Genomic DNA, 18,174 nt, shown 5'->3' with positions numbered 1-18,174 from the left:
AAAGGATCCTGTAGTTGGAGGGTTTGGTCTGGATATAGGAACTCGAGACCTGCCTTTACAGGCCGTGTCCCTTAGGAAGCCGGGTTGGCCCCGGAATTCACGAAATTCTGTGTTCCACGGAGCTTGGGAACTCTCGGCAGGAGGAACCTACATCGGCTGGGCGCAGTTTCCGCGGCTCAACCGCGCTTAGTCCGACGGAAGTGGAGGAGCCGGAGCTCCTGTGGGAAGCAAGTTGAATCACCCAGGCGACGGGAGGGTCGCGGAGCAACGCCCTTTCCGCCGGAAGTGGGTTTCAGAGCCTCCACGTGCAGACCCTCCCACCTCCCGGCCAAGTAACGGCCGCTCGGCTGCTGCTATGGAGCCCGCGGGCCTGGAACAGATCCTGCGGGAGCTGTTGCTGCCGGACACCGAGCGCATCCGCCGGGTACAGGGCAGGCGGGGCCGGACCGGGGCGATTGGGAGGTTGCGGGAAAAACCCGACTCTGACCCCCAGCCTCCCTCAGGCCACCGAGCAGCTTCAGACCGCCCTTCGGGACCCCGCCGCACTGCCCGCGCTCTGCGACCTGCTGGCCTCGGCGACCGATCCCCAGGTGAGGCCCTCCCCTTCCCGCTGAGCTCCCCACAGTGCGCCACCGGTCAGGGCCCGGCCCCTGCCCAGACCCTCACGTGCCTGCTTCCTCGTCCCAGATCCGCCAGTTCGCAGCCGTGCTGACCCGCAGACGACTCAACACCCGCTGGCGAAGGCTGGCGGCGGAGCACCGGGAGAGGTGGGCGGGGCGGGGGCGGGGCGAGGCGGGGCCCGGCGGGGATGGGCGGGCAGAGGACCAAACACCTGCCGGCCCCTGTGTTCCAGCCTCAAGTCCCTGGTCCTGACGACCCTCCAGAGAGAGACAGAGTAAGTTCCCCCCGACCCAGCCACCTCCTCCCGGATCCTAACTGGCTCCAGGCTGATGCCCACTCTGGGTTTCTGCCCTCTCTTTCAACTCCAGGCTGGGAGTTGGGGGGCAGGGACTTCAGTTTTAGTCCAAGGGTAGAGCAAGGATTCTAAAGGTGTGTTGAAGACGGAAGTTCTTGAGAATGTGCCGTGATGTTCTGCTGAAGAATGGAACTGAAATTCAGTATGAATGAGGTCAAGCTCACCAGATTATACACCCACCATGCTGTTGATTTCCCCCTGAGCCTCTGTCTTATGTGTCTCCACCTGGAAGTTTCTCTCTTGGCCACCCCATGGAGGCAGGGCCAGCATGTGCAGGGGAGGGTATTGGAGGATGATGGGGGTTGGGGAATCTCTCCTGTTCACAGGCACAATGTGAGCCTTAGCCTGGCCCAGCTCTCAGCCACTATTTTTCGGAAGGAAGGCCTGGAGGCCTGGCCTCAGCTCATGCAGCTGCTTCAGCACAGTACCCACAGTCCCCACATCCCGGAGAGAGAGGTACTGTCACGTGGCTGCCAGGAGGGCGGGACCAAGAGGCTGGATAGACCACACACGTTTTTCCTTCTCATCCCTGCTCCTGGACAGATGGGGCTTATGCTGCTGAGTGTAGTGGTGACCTCCCGGCCTGAGGCCTTCCGACCCCACCACCGGGAGCTTCTTCGGCTTCTGAATGAGACCCTTGGTGAGGTGGGCTCTCCTGGGCTTCTCTTCTACTCCCTGCGCACTCTGACCACCATGGCCCCTTATCTCGGCACTGATGATGTGGTGAGATGTGGGCCCTCACCTTCCCTGGCCCCCTGTCGTCAAGCCTTTATGTCCTTACCCTTGCAGGACACAGAGCTACTTTAGATTCTTTCTCTGCCTTTTGTCCTTCCTAACGATTGGGAGGGGAGACTGGGGGGCTGTACCCGGGCTGCTCCTGTGTCCAGATTTCAAGGAAGCTGCCAGCTTCTGGGGCCTGAGACTAGGCTGCATCATGTCCTCTGTGACTCAGCTCATCCTTTGTCCTCCAGCCTCTAGCACGGATGTTAGTGCCTAAGCTCATCACGGCCGTGCAGACTCTGATCTCTGTAGATGAGGTGAGGACATTTGGGCAGGACCTCTGTTGGAAGGGAAGAGCCGGAGCAGCCAGCCTGGTCCACTGAATAATAGTATGGTAACCCTCTGGCTTGTCTGTCTGCGTGGCAGGCAAAGGCCTGTGAGGCCCTGGAGGCCCTGGATGAATTGCTGGAGTCAGAGATGCCTGTCATCACCTCCCACCTCTCTGAGATCCTCACATTCTGCCTTGGGGTGAGCCTGGGGTGGGCATGGCCCCTGCTGCTTGTTCTGGACTTTTTTTTTTTTTTTTGCCTGTTTCTGATTCACCTTAGTCTCTGGACAGGTGGCTGGAAACATGGCTCTGGGTGATGCAGTACGTGTACGTATTCTCTGCAGCCTCACCTTTTTGGTCAAAGTCAAGAGCAAGGTGAGTGAGTGCCCTCTGACACACACAATGCCACTCCATCCCTCATCTCACTCTTGGTGTTTTTTTTACAATCTTGGAGTATCTAAAGTACCATAGCTAAGATGCTTAAGACTTGGTCTGTCCTGCCGAAACCGGTTTGGCTCAGTGGATGGAGCGTCGGCCTGCGGACTCAAGGGTCCCGGGTTCGATTCCGGTCAAGGGCATGTACCTTGGTTGCGAGCACATCCCAAGTGGGGGGTGTGCAGGAGGCGGCTGATCGATGTTTCTCTCTCATCGATGTTTCTGGCTCTCTATCCCTCTCTCTTCCTCTCTGTGAAAAATCAATAAAATATATTTTAAAAAAATATATATATATATTAAAAAAAAAAGACTTGGTCTGTCCTCATCCTGGCTCCTGGCTGGGAGATTTGGAATCTCCTGCTGGACCCCTTTCTGGCCTAGAAGGCTAGAATTTTTAATGTGAGTCCATCTGGGGAGCAGATTCTCAGGGACACCTTTCCACCCTCCCTTTCAAGGCCTTACTGAAGAATCGTCTCCTGCCCTCCTTGCTGCACACCCTTTTCCCCATTATGGCTGCCGAGCCCCCCTTGGGCCAGCTGGATCCTGAGGACCAGGATTCAGAGGAGGAAGAACTGGAGATTGGGCTGGTGGGAGAGACACCCAAGCACTTTGCTGTACAGGTGGGATATGAGACAAGGGGGTGGGGCAGGGTGTTAGGTGACTGTGGGAGGTTGGGGGCCAGAGATGGGGGCCAGCAAAGTTTCCCTGTCATTTTGTAGGTTGTGGACATGTTGGCACTACATTTGCCCCCTGAGAAGCTCTTTACCCCGCTGGTAAGTGTGGCTCCATTCTTCTGGTACCCCAGTGCCCCTACCCCCAGGTGTGCCTAGTCCCCCAAGGTGGAGGACATTTGGGCCCTTATGGGTATGGAGGGCCTGTTGCCACAAGAATGGGCAGGCTTGTGCTGGGGTTTCAGGAGAATGTCCTGTGCTCCCCTAGATGCCCATGTTGGAAGAGGCCTTGCGGAGTGAGAACCCATACCAGCGCAAGGCTGGGCTCCTGGTACTGGCTGTGCTGTCTGATGGAGCTAGCGACCACATCAGGCAGAGGTGTTTATTTCCGTCTTACGGTGAGGGTAGACCGTGGGAAGGAGGACCCCATGGCCTATGGTAGTCCTGGCCTATGCTTGTCATTCATGCCTAATTATCAATAATGTTTACCCTCTAATCTCAGAAGTATTCTGATTTGAAAGATAAATTGCTATCCCAGCTATAGGGACCAGGGGGTGGTACCTACCGTCTGATGATGGAAAAAGCCTTGGTTTTCCCAGGGGAAACAGGAGAACAGCTCAGCCTAGGTCTCTCAGTTCCTGCCCCTCAGAATATGTTCTCTTGTCCTGCCTCATCCAGACTGCTGCCTCCACTACTGCAGATTGTGTGCAAGGGCCTGGAGGACCCGTCGCAAGTTGTGCGTAATGCTGCGCTGTTTGCCCTGGGCCAGTTCTCAGATAACCTACAGGTCAGCGGGGCTGCATGTGGGTAGCCACCTGTCCCAGGGACCATCTTCCTGTCTCTGCCATTGGCACTTAGGTAAAGTATGTGCCCTGCGGTTGAGCTGACTCAGGGCGCGCTCTCTCCCACAGCCTCAAATCAGCAGCTATTCACGGGAGGTGATGCCACTGCTCCTTGCCTACCTGAAGTCAGTGTCTCCTGGGCATACGCACCATCTGTCCAGGGCCTGCTATGCCCTTGAGAATTTCGTGGAGAACCTAGGTAGTGATGGCAGTTAGGGGTGCGAGGCAGGGGACAAAGCTATAGCTTTGGCTGAAGTGGGGCAGGATATGCCACTCCTAGAACTGCTGCCTGTGGTGGGAGAAGGGTGTAGCAGAGCTACAAGGAGTGTCAGCCTACAACCAGTTGGACCCCCAGAAGGGGAGACCTGGTTTGGTTGTGAGAGGGGTGCCCTTTCCCACAGGGCCAAAAGTGCAGCCCTACCTTCCGGAGCTTATGGAATGTATGCTGCAGCCTCTGAGCAACCCCAGCAGCCCCCGGGCCAAGGAGCTGGCTGTGAGCGCCCTGGGGGCCATTGGTGAGGAGGAGGAGGCAGGAGAAAGGGCGCGGGGTTCACCCAGAAAGCCTGTAGCAGTTGGTCCCGACACCCCCCACATCCCACATCTGATTCTGTCCTTCAGCCACGGCTGCCCAGGCCTCCCTGTTGCCCTACTTCCCCACCGTCATGGAGCACCTGCGGGACTTCCTGGTGCTAGGCCATGAGGACCTTCAGCCTTTGCGGATCCAGAGCCTGGGTAAGGAAGGGGCTCCCAGGCAGGGTTCCCCGTGCCAGGAAAGGGCCGGTGCTCACTTGCTGTTCACAGAGATCGCCCCAGGGCAGCCCAGGGCCTTCCTGCTCATTGAAGAAGGCATTCCCACTGTGTCTATGAGTAGGTGGGATTTCTCAATTGCCTCCAGCTGCCACCTTTGGTCCCCAGGCCTTGGCCCTGCATTCCTCTGTCCAGCTCCACGTGGTCAATGCTAACCAAGTCTTTGCCCCCACAGAGACACTGGGGGTGCTGGCACGAGCAGTGGGGGAGCCTATGAGGCCCCTGGCTGAGGAATGCTGCCAGCTGGGGCTGGGCCTATGTGACCAGGTAGACGACCCTGACTTGCGGCGCTGCACGTGAGTGAGGCCTCATTTGTCCCCACTCCAGACCTCAGTCCTCTGGTTCTGGACCATAGGTTTCCCCTGCCTCCCCCATCCTGTCTGGCTGTAGTAAGCAGGACTGTACAGCTTCCACCTGCCTCCACCAGGTACAGCCTGTTTGCAGCCTTATCGGGGCTGATGGGTGAGGGCCTGGCACCCTACCTGCCACAAATCACCACACTCATGCTGTTGTCGCTGCGTTCCACTGAGGGCATTGTGGTGAGCAGAATGGCAGGGCTAGGCGGTTGGGGAAGGCCAGCCGGGGGTGAGATTTATCTCCTTCAACCAGCTGAGCCAAAGTCCCTGCTGTGCCTCCTCTGTCCAGCCTCAGTACGACAGCAGCAGCTCCTTTCTTCTGTTTGATGATGAGAGTGATGGAGAGGAAGAGGAGGAACTCATGGATGAGGACGAGGAAGAGGAGGATGACTCAGAGATCTCAGGGTGCGGAGTGGTGCCATTATGGGAATCCTAGCTTTGGACAGGGGGCCAGGGCCAGACCTGTTCCTGCTGGTGCCTGATCGCTGCTAACCCCCTACCTTACTCTAGGTACAGTGTGGAAAATGCCTTTTTCGATGAGAAGGAAGACACCTGTGCTGCCCTGGGGGAGATCTCTGTGAACACCAGGTGCGTAGCGGCCCTTCCCTGGCACCGGGTTCCCTGACACTGGGTACTCTGCCTGGGAGCCTCTTCCCCACGGCCACGTGTCTGTTCACAGTGTGGCCTTCCTTCCCTACATGGAGAGTGTCTTTGAAGAAGTATTCAAACTTCTGGAGGTGAGTGGACAGTGGGTGAAGTGGGTGGACACTGAGTTAGGGACCCTGTGTTCCCCCTGCACTGAGCAGGCACATTCCACTCCTCCTCATCCTGCAGTGCCCTCACCTGAATGTGCGAAAGGCAGCCCATGAGGCTCTGGGACAGTTCTGCTGTGCGCTGCACAAGACCTCTCAAAGCTGCCCCTCAGAACCCAGTACTGCTGGTGAGAAGGGTGCCAGGGCCAGGCTGGGGCCTCTGGAACCAGAGGTTGGGGGGTAGAAGGGCAGGGCCTGACCAGGACTTCAGCCATTCATGTCCTCAGTTCTGCAGGTCATCCTGGCCCAGGTGATACCGTCCTACATGCAGGCAGTATACGGGGAGCGGGAGCGCCAAGTGGTGATGGCCGTGCTGGAGGCCCTGACCGGGGTGCTGCGCAGCTGTGGGACCCTCACATTGCAGCCCCCTGGGCGCCTCGCTGAGCTCTGCAACATGCTCAAGGCTGTGCTGCAGAGGAAGGTGAGCAAGGCAGGTGGGCTGCAGGATGAAGAGGTGGCCCAGCCCCAGGTGGGGATGGCCAGAGGCTACAAGTCCAGCTCCCCATGCCCTCACCCAGTGGAGAGGGGAAGGGGCAAGAGAGCTGACTGAGCTGAGCTACTTCCCACAGACAGCCTGTCAGGACACGGAGGAGGACGACGACGACGAGGACCAGGTGAGAGCTATGGATGCAAACTGTGAGACCAGGTAATTTGTCTGGTCGTCTCCACAGGGCAGGGTGGACAGTGCACTTGGGCTTGGCCTAGGGGAGCCAGGGCTACTAAAAGATTGGTAATGGTTCTGAATGATACAACCCCCTCCCACTCGGGCAGTGGGGGTTCAAGGAAGGCTTCCTGGAGGTGGGGATTTAGGGTGGGCTTGGATTGATAGATGAGAGTAGGAGGGCCAAGGAAAAAAGCTGGGCTACAAACAAGCCCAGCCTGGGAGGGACCGCCTTCAGCAGTGGAGCAGCATGGTGGGAGGTGCCAGTCACAGAGCTGGCCCTGGTGCTCCAGCCCTCACCTGGCCCCACAGGCTGAATACGATGCCATGTTGCTCGAGTACGCTGGTGAGGCCATTCCTGCCCTGGCAGCTGCAGCAGGGGGAGACACTTTTGCCCCCTTCTTTGCTGGGTTCTTGCCATTATTGCTCTGCAAGACGGTGAGTGCTCTACCCTCTGGCTTCAAACCCCATTCTGCCCAGCGCCCCCATTCTGTCCCAGTCCCAGGCTGATGTGCACTCCTCCCATCAGAAACAGGGCTGCACAGTGGCAGAGAAGTCCTTTGCAGTGGGGACGCTGGCCGAGTCCATTCAGGGGCTGGGTGCTGCCTCAGCCCAGTTTGTGTCCCGCCTGCTCCCCGTGCTGCTGAGCGCCGCCCGGGAGACAGACCCCGAAGTGCGGAGCAATGCCATCTTTGGGCTGGGCGTGTTGGCTGAGCATGGGGGCCGCCCTGCCCAGGAGTATCCTCAGCTTACAAAAGTGGCTGGGGTGGGATTGGGAGAGTGTCCCTGGGTTTGGGGAGGAGAGCGTGCCTTTTCCTTGACCACGGATCAGATACTTCTCCAAGCTGGTGGGGCTCCTCTTGCCCCTCCTGGCACGGGAGCGCCATGATCGTGTTCATGATAACATTTGTGGGGCACTGGCCCGCCTACTGATGGCCAGTCCCACAAGGAAACCAGAGCCCCAGGTGAGGGATAGGGGCATTGGGCAGTGGTAGGAAGCTGAGGTGGGTGCAGGGCAAGAGACCAGAGCCATCTGTCTGTCCAGGTGCTGGCTGCTCTGCTGCACGCCCTGCCCCTGAAGGAGGACTTGGAGGAGTGGGTCACCATAGGACACCTCTTCAGCTTCCTGTACCAGAACAGCCCTGAACAGGTAACCCCAGTGCTGGAGCCCTCAGGGGATCTTAATGATCCCTTCTCAGTGATAGGCAGAGTTGGCCTCAGTTGTAGGTGATGCAGAATGGTGGTTTAAGCTGCCCTTTGACACTCCCTATTCTGCTTTCTCATTGATCTGCAAGGATTGATAGCCAGGCCTATCATGTGAGTGGAAGTGCTATTCTTCCTGCTCTGAGCAGAGCTACTTCTCAGTGATAGGCAGAGTTGGCCATCGACAACATACTCTCACCACATAGCATTTTTCCTCAGGGAGCCTCCCTCTTCTGGTTTGATCCATTAGCCACAACCCCACTAGGCTTGTTTCCTAGAACAGGGCTCTTTCAGGCTATGCTTCATGGAGCTTGGGTACCAGTCTGGGCCACCTCACCATCCATTCCAGTCAGAACAGCTTTGCTTTCTGTTGAGATTTGACTGCACCAAGTAGCTAGGTTTGGACTGATGTCCTAGTTAGTGTTCCTGTCTTCCACCTTTGTGTGCACCTTTAGAAATTACTGTGTTGGTGGAGGGTGTTTGGGCTTTTGATTTTGAGGTCATGATTTCAATCATCTTTAGTCACAATCCCCTAATCCTCTCCACTCCCACCCCTAAAATAATCATCATGGTGTTTCATGGGTCCTTCTCATGTTTTACAATTATCTTGGATTCTTGTGAATTAGTGTCAGGCTCCAGCAGCCTTGTGGGAGGAGACTGTCTCCTTGGCCCCTCCCACCCACACCCGTCCTAGGGCTCAGGGGTGCTGCTGCCCAAGTTGGTCCTCCTTTCTCCACAGGTTGTAGATGTGGCTCCTGAGCTTCTACGCATCTGCAGCCTCATTCAGGCTGAAGACAAGATCCCACCAGGTGAGGGTGGCCTTCATGGGCAGGGCAGGGGGAGGCAAGAAGCAGCAAGGCTCAGAGGGTCTGGGGCATCTAGGGGTTGGGGGCCAGTCCTCCCTGGATCTCTCTCTTCACCCCAACCAGACACCAAGGCCGCACTGCAGCTGCTCCTGACGTTCTTGGCTGAACAGCACACCGACAGCTTCCATTCAGCACTGGGCTCACTGCCTGGCGACAAGGCTCAGGAGCTCCAGGCCATCCTGGGCCTCACCTAGACTGTGGGCTGCAGCTGGGCCAGAGAGAACAGCTTGCCTGGGCCCCAAGACTACCTCTCAGCCCAGTTCCACCTCATGCCTTACCAGATTCTGGAGTCCCAGCCCTGCTTACTCTGCGCCTTATGGAGCTGTCCCTGGGGCTGGATCTGCTATGCTATGGGACAACACAAATTGACCTGTGACAACATAATATAATAAAGGCAGTTCATTTTCTGCTTAAACAGTAGCTCTGCTCTGAGAGCATGAAGAATAGAGGTGACTTCCAGAAAGGAGATAGGCAGGGTCTAGTAAGTAAGGCAAGACAGGGTTTAACGTAGCTGGTTTCTTGGCAGCTTCTCAATTGGCTCTAACCACAGTGGAATCGAGGCCCTGGCTGGATCAGGAGGCGCCCGTATGGCTTCTCTTGTTCCATGCGAAAGATCTGCTGGGCTGCGAGCACTGTCAAGGCAGAAAGAGGGAGCTGGTCAGGGGGAGTCCCTACAGTGGCCTCTGACCAGTGTGTGTGTGTGTGTGTGTCTCTCTCTCTCTCTCTGTCTCACACACACACACACACACAGTGTGCCCACTCTCACCCAGGAGCAGGTAGAAGACCCGGGCAGCCATCCTGCGAGGGCTAAGAGGTGACACCAGGCTGCTGAAATCTGGCTTCCTGTTGGCCTGCAGCTCCAGTGCCACTGCCCTGTAGGGGTCAAGAACTGTTAACTAAGGTCCCCCACCAGGCCCACCCAGTCGAGGCAACCCCTCCCTGGTACCTGTACACATCCTCACGTGAGAGCAGCTCTGCCTCTGGAGGTAGCTCCAAAGGCATCTCCATGGGCACCTCAGGGAGTTCGGGCACCACAGGCAATACAGGGGGCTCTGGCTGCTCCGCCTCAGCCCAGGCCCTAGGAGAACATGCGAGTCAGGTGGAGCAGGGAAGTAGCAGCTGTGATTGATGGTGACCAGAGGCATGCCCATCCTAGCCACTACCCCTCGTGGCCAGGGCTGTGCCTGAGCTCACCAGGCCTAGCTGCTTACCACCGCTCTTCCGGGGGGATGAGGCTGACGTGAGACTTCTCCTCCTCAGCTGCTTCTATGGAGAGCTCTGTTGGGCGGGGGGCAGGGGGGATGCTGATTCAGTCTGCTTGGATCTGAGCAGCTGGGGCCTTGGGGCCACCTGGGTGAATTGGATGTCAGAGCTGTGCAGTGACTTGTTACAAGCACCCAGGAGGGAGAACTGAAAGAACCAATCTATGTTTGTTTGTTTGTTTTAATTGATTTTTTACGGAGAGGAAGAGAGAGGGATAGAGAGAAACCTCGATGAGAGAGAAACATCGATCAGCTGCCTCTTGCACACCCCCTACTGGGGATGTGCCCGCAACCAAGGTACATGCCCTTGACCGGAATCGAACCTGGGACCCTTGAGTCCGCAGGCCGACGCTCTATCCACTGAGCCAAACCAGTTTCGGCCCAATCTATGCTCTCTATGTTAAATACTCCCTCTGACAAAAACTGTCAGCAGTTGGGATACCAGTTTCCTGGGACAGTGGTTAGGGTGGTGGTCTTCACCGCCCCTTCTTCAGGTGCTTACCTGAAGACAGCATAAGGGGCCCACTGGGCTCCTGGGCCTCCCTCAGGACCTGTGGGTAAAAGAAAGAATTAAGACCCCAAACATCGCAGAAGCACTTGGGGCAGAAGTGGAACAGTCCCTGCCCAGGAACGTCCTTGGCTCTGGGACCACACCGAGCCCAATGCCGTTAGCTCGGATGGGCAGAAGGCAGCCTGCTGGAGCTTAAGCAAAGCAGGTCCTTCAGGAAGGAGTGAGGGCGCAGGTACCTCGATATCACTCAGGGTTTCTGTTTTTCTCCTTTCCTCCTCAGCTGCTGCCTCCCTCTCAGCAGCCTCTTCAGGCTCCAGGGGCAGCGTTCGTCTGAGTGCTTTTGGGGGTGGCTGGGCACAGCGGGTCCAGAAAGCCAGCAGTTCTGGGGGTAGCCAGCCAGCTGGGTAGGGACAAGGTGGCAGCAGGGACAGGGTTTGAGACATGAGGAACACCAAGAACGAGGATCCCACATGCCAACTCCCATCACTCTTACAGTAAGTTGGAGTCTGAAACAGCTCTGTGGGGCTTCTGATGGTCCTCTCAGGGGGCTGCACCATTGGCTGCGTGATAGGGAAGGTCAGAGCCCAGTTAAGAGTGAGTCACTCCACACTGCCCCTTCTCTACTTCTGCAATGCCTTGTGCCAGTGCTCTGGCCTTCCAACTTCAGGCTCATGCCCCTGCCTGCTGTGCTCATTGCTAAAAGTAGGATTTTTAACTGGTGCTGACAGATATGCTGGGCAGGGTCACTAAAGGAGTATGGGGAGTTGTATTATGTGCAGACCCCAATGCATGCATTTAAGGGGGTATTCCCAATGCCTCTCCAGGAGTTTACAAGGCCCAGCCTGTACCTACCCCAGGCCCTCCCTGCCTCCATCCCCTGCAAAATCTGGGCTGCACTCACACACTCCCAGCAGTGAGCTCTGGTTTGCAGTTGTTTCTGGAAATTCTCCCTGGAGATCTGAGTCTCCTTGTCCCAGAACAATAACTGGCGGCGGCGACTGCGGCGGCGGCGAGGAGGTGGGGAGGCTGGGGGCCTCCTCTGCAGAGTGGGGAAGGGAGGTGGGGGCAAAGCTACTGATTACTCCTTTTTTTTGACATCCTGGTGGAACTGCAAACGGGCCCCCAAGGCACCCTAGGAAAGGACTGGGGTGGGCACTCCAGGAGCATGTGCAGCTCCTCCCCTTCAGCTGGTGGAATTGTGGTATAGGTAGGGCCACCTTTTACTCATTTGCACAAAGGCTTTTTAAAAAATATATTTTTATTGATTTCAGAGAGAGAGAGAGATAGAAACATGAATGATAAGAATCATTGATAGGCTGCCTCCTACATACCCTCTACTGGGGATTGAGCCTGCAACCAGGGCATGTGCCCTTGACCTGAATCGAACCCGGGACCCTTCAGTCCCCAGGCTGACACACTATCCACTGAGCCAAACCGGCTAGGGCTGCACAAAGGCTTTTGTAGGCTAGCGTAGCCTGGGGCTTGGGGAAGCTGATTATGGGTGAGCAGCTCTGGGTGAGGAGGGTGAAGAGAAGGCTTAGGACTACTACTCACCTCTGGGCTGAGTGGGGCTGGGAGAGGCAGCTCCTGCGGTGGCGGGGGCGTCACCTCTGCAACAACATGCTAGGTCCTGGCTCTGCCCCATGCCCTCTGCCCCATGCCCACAGCCACCCAGGCAAGAAGCTAGAGGGCCCTGCCTTTAGCAAGTGGGAATACAGGGCCCCTGTCTGCAACAGCTGTGCAGGTGCCCCAGGAAGGATCCAGGCATGATGGCTACTCACCAGCAAGCAGGGCCTCAGGCTCCCAGACTGCTGGCTTCACCTCCTCTGGGGCCAGGACCTGGCCTGGAAGTGGCTCTGCTGCCTCTTCCACCCTGATGGAAAAATGGACAAGAGCGATGAGAACACTCCTCCCAGCACTGACCCCTTACTTGGCTCAGGGGTTCCTGCCCTTACTGTGGAAGAGCTAGAGGTGAGAGTGGGGGAACTGTAGTTTCCACTTCTGGGGCTCGAGGTTCCTCCTTGGACACTGCAGGGAGAGAGAGAAGCAGGGCTCAGAGCACAGAAGGGATGAGATGGCACTGCCCAAGCCCAGCTTGCCCATGCCCAGGGCCTGACTGTCCAGCACCAGGCCCGTCCCACACTGCTGGCCAGGCCTGCCTTGTTCCTCCAACAAGATAGCTTCATCTTCCTCAGCAATGAGCAGGTCCAAGTCTCGACGGCTAACCTCTGGGAGGTCTCGTTCACCCTGTTGTGAGAGGAGGAACAAGGAGAGGGAACTCAATTCCATTTCTGAAAAAAGGAAGTGGATCCAGGAGAGCGAGTCTAAGAAGCATGCCACAGGGCAGGGTCGAGGTAGCCCAATGGGCACTCAAGTGCCAGGGGCAGGGAGAGGGGAAATGGAGACAGAGAAGGCAGCACTCTGGGCAGAGAGCAGTAGATACAAGGAGGGCTGAGCTCAGAAGCAGGCCTCAGGCCTCAGGCTCTGTATGCCTGGGGACAACTCACATCGATCTGTAGCATGCGTATGGGCTCTGCTTCCTGGAGGGTGATGGCTTCCGGAGACAGCACAGTGACCAGCGTCCTGTCTGAAGGGGCAGAGAAGTCACACCAGCCACTCTGCTTCTTTCCAAGTTCCGACACCCACGTGAGGCAAAAGCATGGGCTCGGGAGTGAAGTCAACCTGAGTTCCAGTCAGACCCAGGCTAGCCACCGGCCATATGACCTTGGATACGTTACTTAACCACTATGGGCTTCGCTTTTCTCATCTGTAAAATGGGGATAAGAATTCTGATCTCATAGAACTGGCTCTTTTTAAAAATATATATTTTAAAAATTGATTTCAGGGTGGAAGAAGCAGCAGAGCTACTTCCAGGTCAGGTCCTGGCCTCAGAGATAAAAACATCAATGATGAGAATCATCGATCTGCTACCTCCTGCACACCCTCCACTGGTGATTGAGCCTGCAATCCAGGCATGTTCCCTGACTGGGAATTGAACCATGACCTCCTAGTTCATAGGTCAGTGCTCAACCATGAGCCACACTGGCCAGCTTTTTAAAAAAATGTATTTTTAATCCTCACCCAAGGATATGTTTTATTGTTATGGGGGTTGGGAGGGAGAGGAAGGCAGGGAGAGGAAATGAGAGAGAGAAACTCGATCGGCTTCCTCCTGTACGTGCCCCAACCAGGGATAGAATCCACAACCTTTTGATGTATAGAACCATGCTCTAACCAACTGAGCCACCGGCCAGGGCCAGGGCCTGGTTCTTAAGAGAAGCTCAAAGATGGTTATTTCTTTTTCTTTCTTTTTAAAAAAATATATTTTATTGATTTTTTACAGAGGGGAAGGGAGAAGGATAGAGAGTTAGAAACATCGATGAGAGAGAAACATCGATCAGCTGCCTCCTGCACACCCCCTACTGGGGATGTGCTCGCAACCAAGGTACATGCCCTTGACCGGAATCGAACCTGGGACCCTTCAGTCCACAGGCTGACACTCTATCCACTGAGCCAAACCGGTTAGGGCAAAGATGGTTATTTCTTAAGCTGTTAGAGCTTCTATGCCTCTCACCAGAAAGAAGTCCTTCTCTGCTTACCTGGCTTCCCAGGCTCTATAGGGACTTCAGGAGGGGTCTCCTCAGGTACTCTCTCTGGGGTCACAGCCTCCAAAAGGTGTCGAATCTTTGGAGAGGGATTGGAGACAAAATATAGGGGTCAGCTTCAACCCCGTTTCCCAGTGTCACAATCTTATTCACACAGTGGTCAGTAATACCTTTTAATGCCTAATTCTTATATTCACATGCAGTGAACCCACTCGCCATCTGGTCTCCTTTCCTCCCGTTCCTGCCCACATGATCCCCGTTCCCCCCACCAGTTATTTAGTCTTCGTCAATTAATCTGTGCTAGAAGCACTGCACCCTTATATCAAGTTGTGGGGGACAGAAGGAAAAAAAAGGGTTCTTGATCTTAAGGAGCACATGGTCTAGAGCAGTGGTTCTCAACCTTTCTAATGCCGCGACCCTTCAGTACAGTTCCCTGTAAGGCGACCCTGCTAGCGGTTCTCAACCTGTGGGTCGAGACCCACAGGTTGAGAACCACTGCTGTAGAGCCTAAGACCATCGGAAAACACAGATATTTACATTACGATTCATAACAGTAGCAAAATTACAGTTATGAAGTAGCAACGAAAAATAATTTTATGGTTGGGGGTCACCACAACATGAGGAACTGTATTAAAGGGCCGCGGCATTAGAAAGGTTGAGAACCACTGGTCTAGAGGGAAGACAAGTTTGTATATGACCCTAGCAAGGGTCAACACAAAGGATAAAACAAGGCTGAGTTCCCGAACATTTGGTTCTGGCTGGGAGTGGGATAGAAGCTTCATGGAAAAGGGTAGCATCTGAGTGAGATCTACAAGAATATGTAGGATTTGACTAGTAAAGAACAGGGGTAACCATTATCGACTTAAGCAAAGAACTGAATGTGGCATCTTTGGGACCAGGGGCCAGACTGGTGTGTGGGGAGACAAAAATGCCCAGAGAATGTGCTGAGATGTCTGGGGATGGCTAGCTCTGCACCAGGGCACAGAGCCCTACATGCTAGTATTCTGTCTGCAGTGGGGAATCACTGAAGATGTCTTTGAAGGAAGGAAATAACACTGTCTAAGTTGCGGGGGGTGTTAGGAATAAATGGAGAAGGACACGGGTAGGGAAACCTAGGGACAATGAAGGCCTGGATTAGTGGGGACAACGTGGAGATGAGTGGGGATAAGAGCTGCCTCTAGGTTGGTCTCGAGTAAGGGAGCAGGCTTGTCTCCTGTGGGGCAGAGCTGTGGCAGCTCCCTTCCCCCTAACCCCAGTGTCAGGCTGGTCCAGGAATAGCACTCCCCTTCCGTACTGTCAACTCATCATTCTGAGGGTGTCCTGGGAGAATGAGCCCCACCTGAGGTATATCGAAGGGGCTGGGAAGTCTGGGATCCACAGACATCATCCCAAAAAAGGGGTCCGGAGCATCTTCCAGGGTTTGCATCATGGCCAGGCAGTTAGGAAGCAGCAGGCTGGGTCTGAGAGAAAATGTGGCTATCAAGGACTGAGGCTGAGATGAGCTGAGGCCAAGCAGTGAGGTTCCCCACCAAAGGCTGCTGGGTGGTCTCAGTCCCAGGGCACACTCACAGTTCCGTCTCCATCATATCTATTCTGATCTGCAGCTGGGCACGGTGCAGGCGCTCCAGGATGTGCTGGATGTCCTCTGTGGGCAGGGAGGGCAAGGTAGAGGGCCAGCCTAGCTGAGGGCCACTCAGCTCTGCCCCACTTTTAAAAAAAAAATTTTTAATATATATATTATTGATTTTTTACAGAGAGGAAGGGAGAGGGATAGAGAGTTAGAAACATCGATGAGAGAGAAACATCGATCAGCTGCCTCCTACACACCCCCCCACTGGGTATGTGCCCGCCACCAAGGTACACGCCCTCGACCGGAATCGAACCTGGGACCCTTCAGTCCGCAGGCCGAGGCTCTATCCACTGAGCCCAACCGGTCAGGGCTCTGCCCCACTTTTGTGCAGCCTTCCCAGCCTTACCTACGAGGTACTGGCATTGCTGTGAGTAGACCCGGATCACCCCAATCTGGAGCTGGGCTGAGAGATAGAGGGAGAAGCGGGGGCGCGGCAGGCCGGGCTGCGAGGGTTGCACTTGTACCAGCACATAACGGAGGATTTCCTCGCTGGGGAAAGAACGTGCCCGGGTCACCGCTGTGCTTGCCCTAAGAGCCAGCCCCACAACCTTGCCCACCCCTAACCAACACCAATACCAGGTCACCCCTCTCTTTTCCGGGCCTTACCAGGTCTTCACCACATTCACCTTCAGGTATTCACGCTTTACCAACCGGCTGCCACGCGTGGCTGCCAACCTGGACAGAGTGGGAGTGGGGATGGAGGGGGCTGTCAGGTGGGGGTCCCAGGGCGCCCCTGCCAGCTGCCGCCCCCCCCCCCCCACAATCTCCCCCCCCCCCCCACCCCCGCCCCAGCCCAGCCGCTTTTACCAGATAGTGGAGAAGCAGCCCGTGTGGCGCTGAAGCACATTGGGATAGTAGAACATCGTCCCTCCGGGGTTCACCTTCTCGTCTTCACCGCTCCTCCTCTCCACCCGAATTCTTCAGGGCACAGTGTTTCCCAGCACCGTCAGAGAGAAAGAAGGATTTGGACAAGTGGGGCCGCAGATGGACCCCGAACGCCCAAATAAAGGAACCGATACACACGTGATGGATAAACGATTAAGGGGACAGGGACAAGGACACGCAGACTAGATACACAGGGATGCTCCCTTCGTCGGCCCCGAAGGGTTCGCACGCCACACGGTGCTTCGAACTTACTGGAGCAGGTCCGGGATGCAGAGCTGCCGAGAAACGGCTGCTCTCGGCGGAGACGCCGGGCTCTGGGGCCTTTGCTCTCAGCTCGGGCAGCGACACTCTCCACCGGGTCGCCCGCCCTCCGCGGGCCTCGGTCGCGCCGCAGCAGCACGCGCTCGGATGCCCCGCCCACCTCCCGGCACCAGAAGAGGGTGGTCCCCGGAGCAGCCAATGGGAACGGGTCGGCGCGGCTGAGCTCCTTCCAGGGCGCCAAGCTGCCGCCTGCGGTCGAGGCGACAGCCCTCCCTCCTCCTCCCCCACCCCCCGGGCAGAAACGAACCAATTGGCAGAACCTGCGAGCTGCCCGACCATTGTGAGGTGTCCTGACCAATGGGCTCTCGTTCTCTTCTCTAGTAACAAGGGTTCCCCGGGGTGCTTTTCGGCCGACCAATGAGGGGAGAGCAAATCTCAGCCTCTCCTGCATCCAGCCTGGTAACAAGGGTATTTCAACCCCAAAGGTGCTGCCTGGGGCTACAGCCTTGGCTGTGTTCCGAGGCTGACCCGCGGTTAGACCTTTCCCCCTCCCCCACCCCAAACATCCCACCAGGCAGCAATTGATTGGTCCGTCTTTGTGCCAATCGTGAGGAGCTGGCAGGTAGAAACGGTGTGAGGTGACCTGGGAGCCACCACAGGTTGATGGGGGGAAAACTCAGATCTCACAGGAAGTAATGACAGGACTTGCTGTGCCATTTCCTAAACTTGAACAGTTTAACTTGTGGGCATGCCTGATCTGGCTGTTTTCCAGTTGTAAATGTTCTCCTGGCTGGAACTGACCTTTAGCTTTGTTGGATGCAGGATACACTCTCAGCGCCCAAAAGCCATTTGTCTCAATTCTTCGTGTAAAATTGTTATGTTCTAGTTACAAATATCCCTTGTCTCCATGCCTCCTGCCTTTGCACATCCGTTTCTTAGATAGATGCCCTTCCCAGCCTCCACTCGAGGCCTCTTCATGACTCAGCTCCCATTGCAGCCCAGCTGACCCTATTTTATTTTGCTCTTTTAATCTGGGAGCTCTGAGATTGGGGTCTTGTGTTTTCAATTAGTGCCCAGAACCTAGTTCAGTAAATATTTGCCAAATGACTGTGCAGTTACCCTAAACTTACAACCACAGAATGTCAAGGCTAAAAGGGTTTTCAAAATCTAAGCCAAACCTTGTCTTTACAAATGAGACAATGGAGGCCAATACAGACTTTCTCCAGACCACACACTCCTTGGTCACAGCCTGGTTAGGGACTTGGCTCTCTTTCAGTGTTCCCAACCCCTATTTAACTGTGTCCGGCTAAGTTGGCTTATACAAGACTAGAGGCCCGATGCACGAA

General features: G+C 55.8%; 2 protein-coding genes across 4 annotated transcripts; one reads left to right on the top strand and one right to left on the bottom strand.

Moving 5' to 3' along the window:
• Window positions 1–284: 284 nt before the first annotated feature.
• On the top strand, window positions 285–9,097 carry IPO4 (importin 4). Of its 2 annotated transcripts, none has more exons than XM_054716471.1 (30): window positions 285–424; window positions 504–590; window positions 688–767; window positions 854–895; window positions 1,303–1,432; window positions 1,520–1,699; window positions 1,948–2,013; window positions 2,123–2,224; window positions 2,316–2,399; window positions 2,915–3,079; window positions 3,179–3,232; window positions 3,399–3,508; window positions 3,809–3,917; window positions 4,042–4,171; window positions 4,374–4,487; window positions 4,591–4,704; window positions 4,955–5,075; window positions 5,207–5,318; window positions 5,425–5,540; window positions 5,646–5,723; window positions 5,815–5,872; window positions 5,970–6,075; window positions 6,175–6,368; window positions 6,517–6,561; window positions 6,921–7,046; window positions 7,144–7,346; window positions 7,441–7,573; window positions 7,654–7,758; window positions 8,551–8,620; window positions 8,741–9,097. In XM_054716471.1, the coding sequence occupies exons 1-30, from the start codon at window positions 356–358 to the stop codon at window positions 8,869–8,871; spliced, it is 3,234 nt and encodes a 1,077-aa protein (XP_054572446.1). In that variant the 5' UTR covers window positions 285–355; the 3' UTR covers window positions 8,872–9,097. The 2 variants fall into 2 exon arrangements, with proteins under 2 accessions (XP_054572446.1, XP_008156680.2); XM_008158458.3 differs by having other exon boundaries at window positions 7,138–7,346.
• Window positions 9,062–16,617, bottom strand: REC8 (REC8 meiotic recombination protein). Of its 2 annotated transcripts, XM_028135227.2 has the most exons (19): window positions 16,490–16,614; window positions 16,289–16,357; window positions 16,029–16,171; window positions 15,622–15,697; window positions 15,392–15,512; window positions 14,047–14,131; window positions 12,958–13,037; window positions 12,610–12,697; window positions 12,406–12,478; window positions 12,232–12,323; window positions 12,005–12,060; window positions 11,352–11,489; window positions 10,944–11,010; window positions 10,687–10,850; window positions 10,442–10,490; window positions 9,889–9,955; window positions 9,624–9,755; window positions 9,444–9,550; window positions 9,062–9,309 (listed from the first exon to the last, which is right to left on the bottom strand). In XM_028135227.2, the coding sequence occupies exons 1-19, from the start codon at window positions 16,543–16,545 to the stop codon at window positions 9,218–9,220; spliced, it is 1,755 nt and encodes a 584-aa protein (XP_027991028.1). In that variant the 5' UTR covers window positions 16,546–16,614; the 3' UTR covers window positions 9,062–9,217. The 2 variants fall into 2 exon arrangements, with proteins under 2 accessions (XP_027991028.1, XP_027991027.2); XM_028135226.2 differs by having other exon boundaries at window positions 10,687–11,010; window positions 16,490–16,617.
• Window positions 16,618–18,174: the final 1,557 nt, after the last annotated feature.

Source organism: Eptesicus fuscus, chromosome 5 (genome assembly GCF_027574615.1).
Source record: "Eptesicus fuscus isolate TK198812 chromosome 5, DD_ASM_mEF_20220401, whole genome shotgun sequence".
Classification (NCBI taxonomy): Eukaryota; Metazoa; Chordata; class Mammalia; order Chiroptera; family Vespertilionidae; genus Eptesicus; species Eptesicus fuscus.
This window is presented reverse-complemented; position numbering and strand designations above follow the sequence as displayed.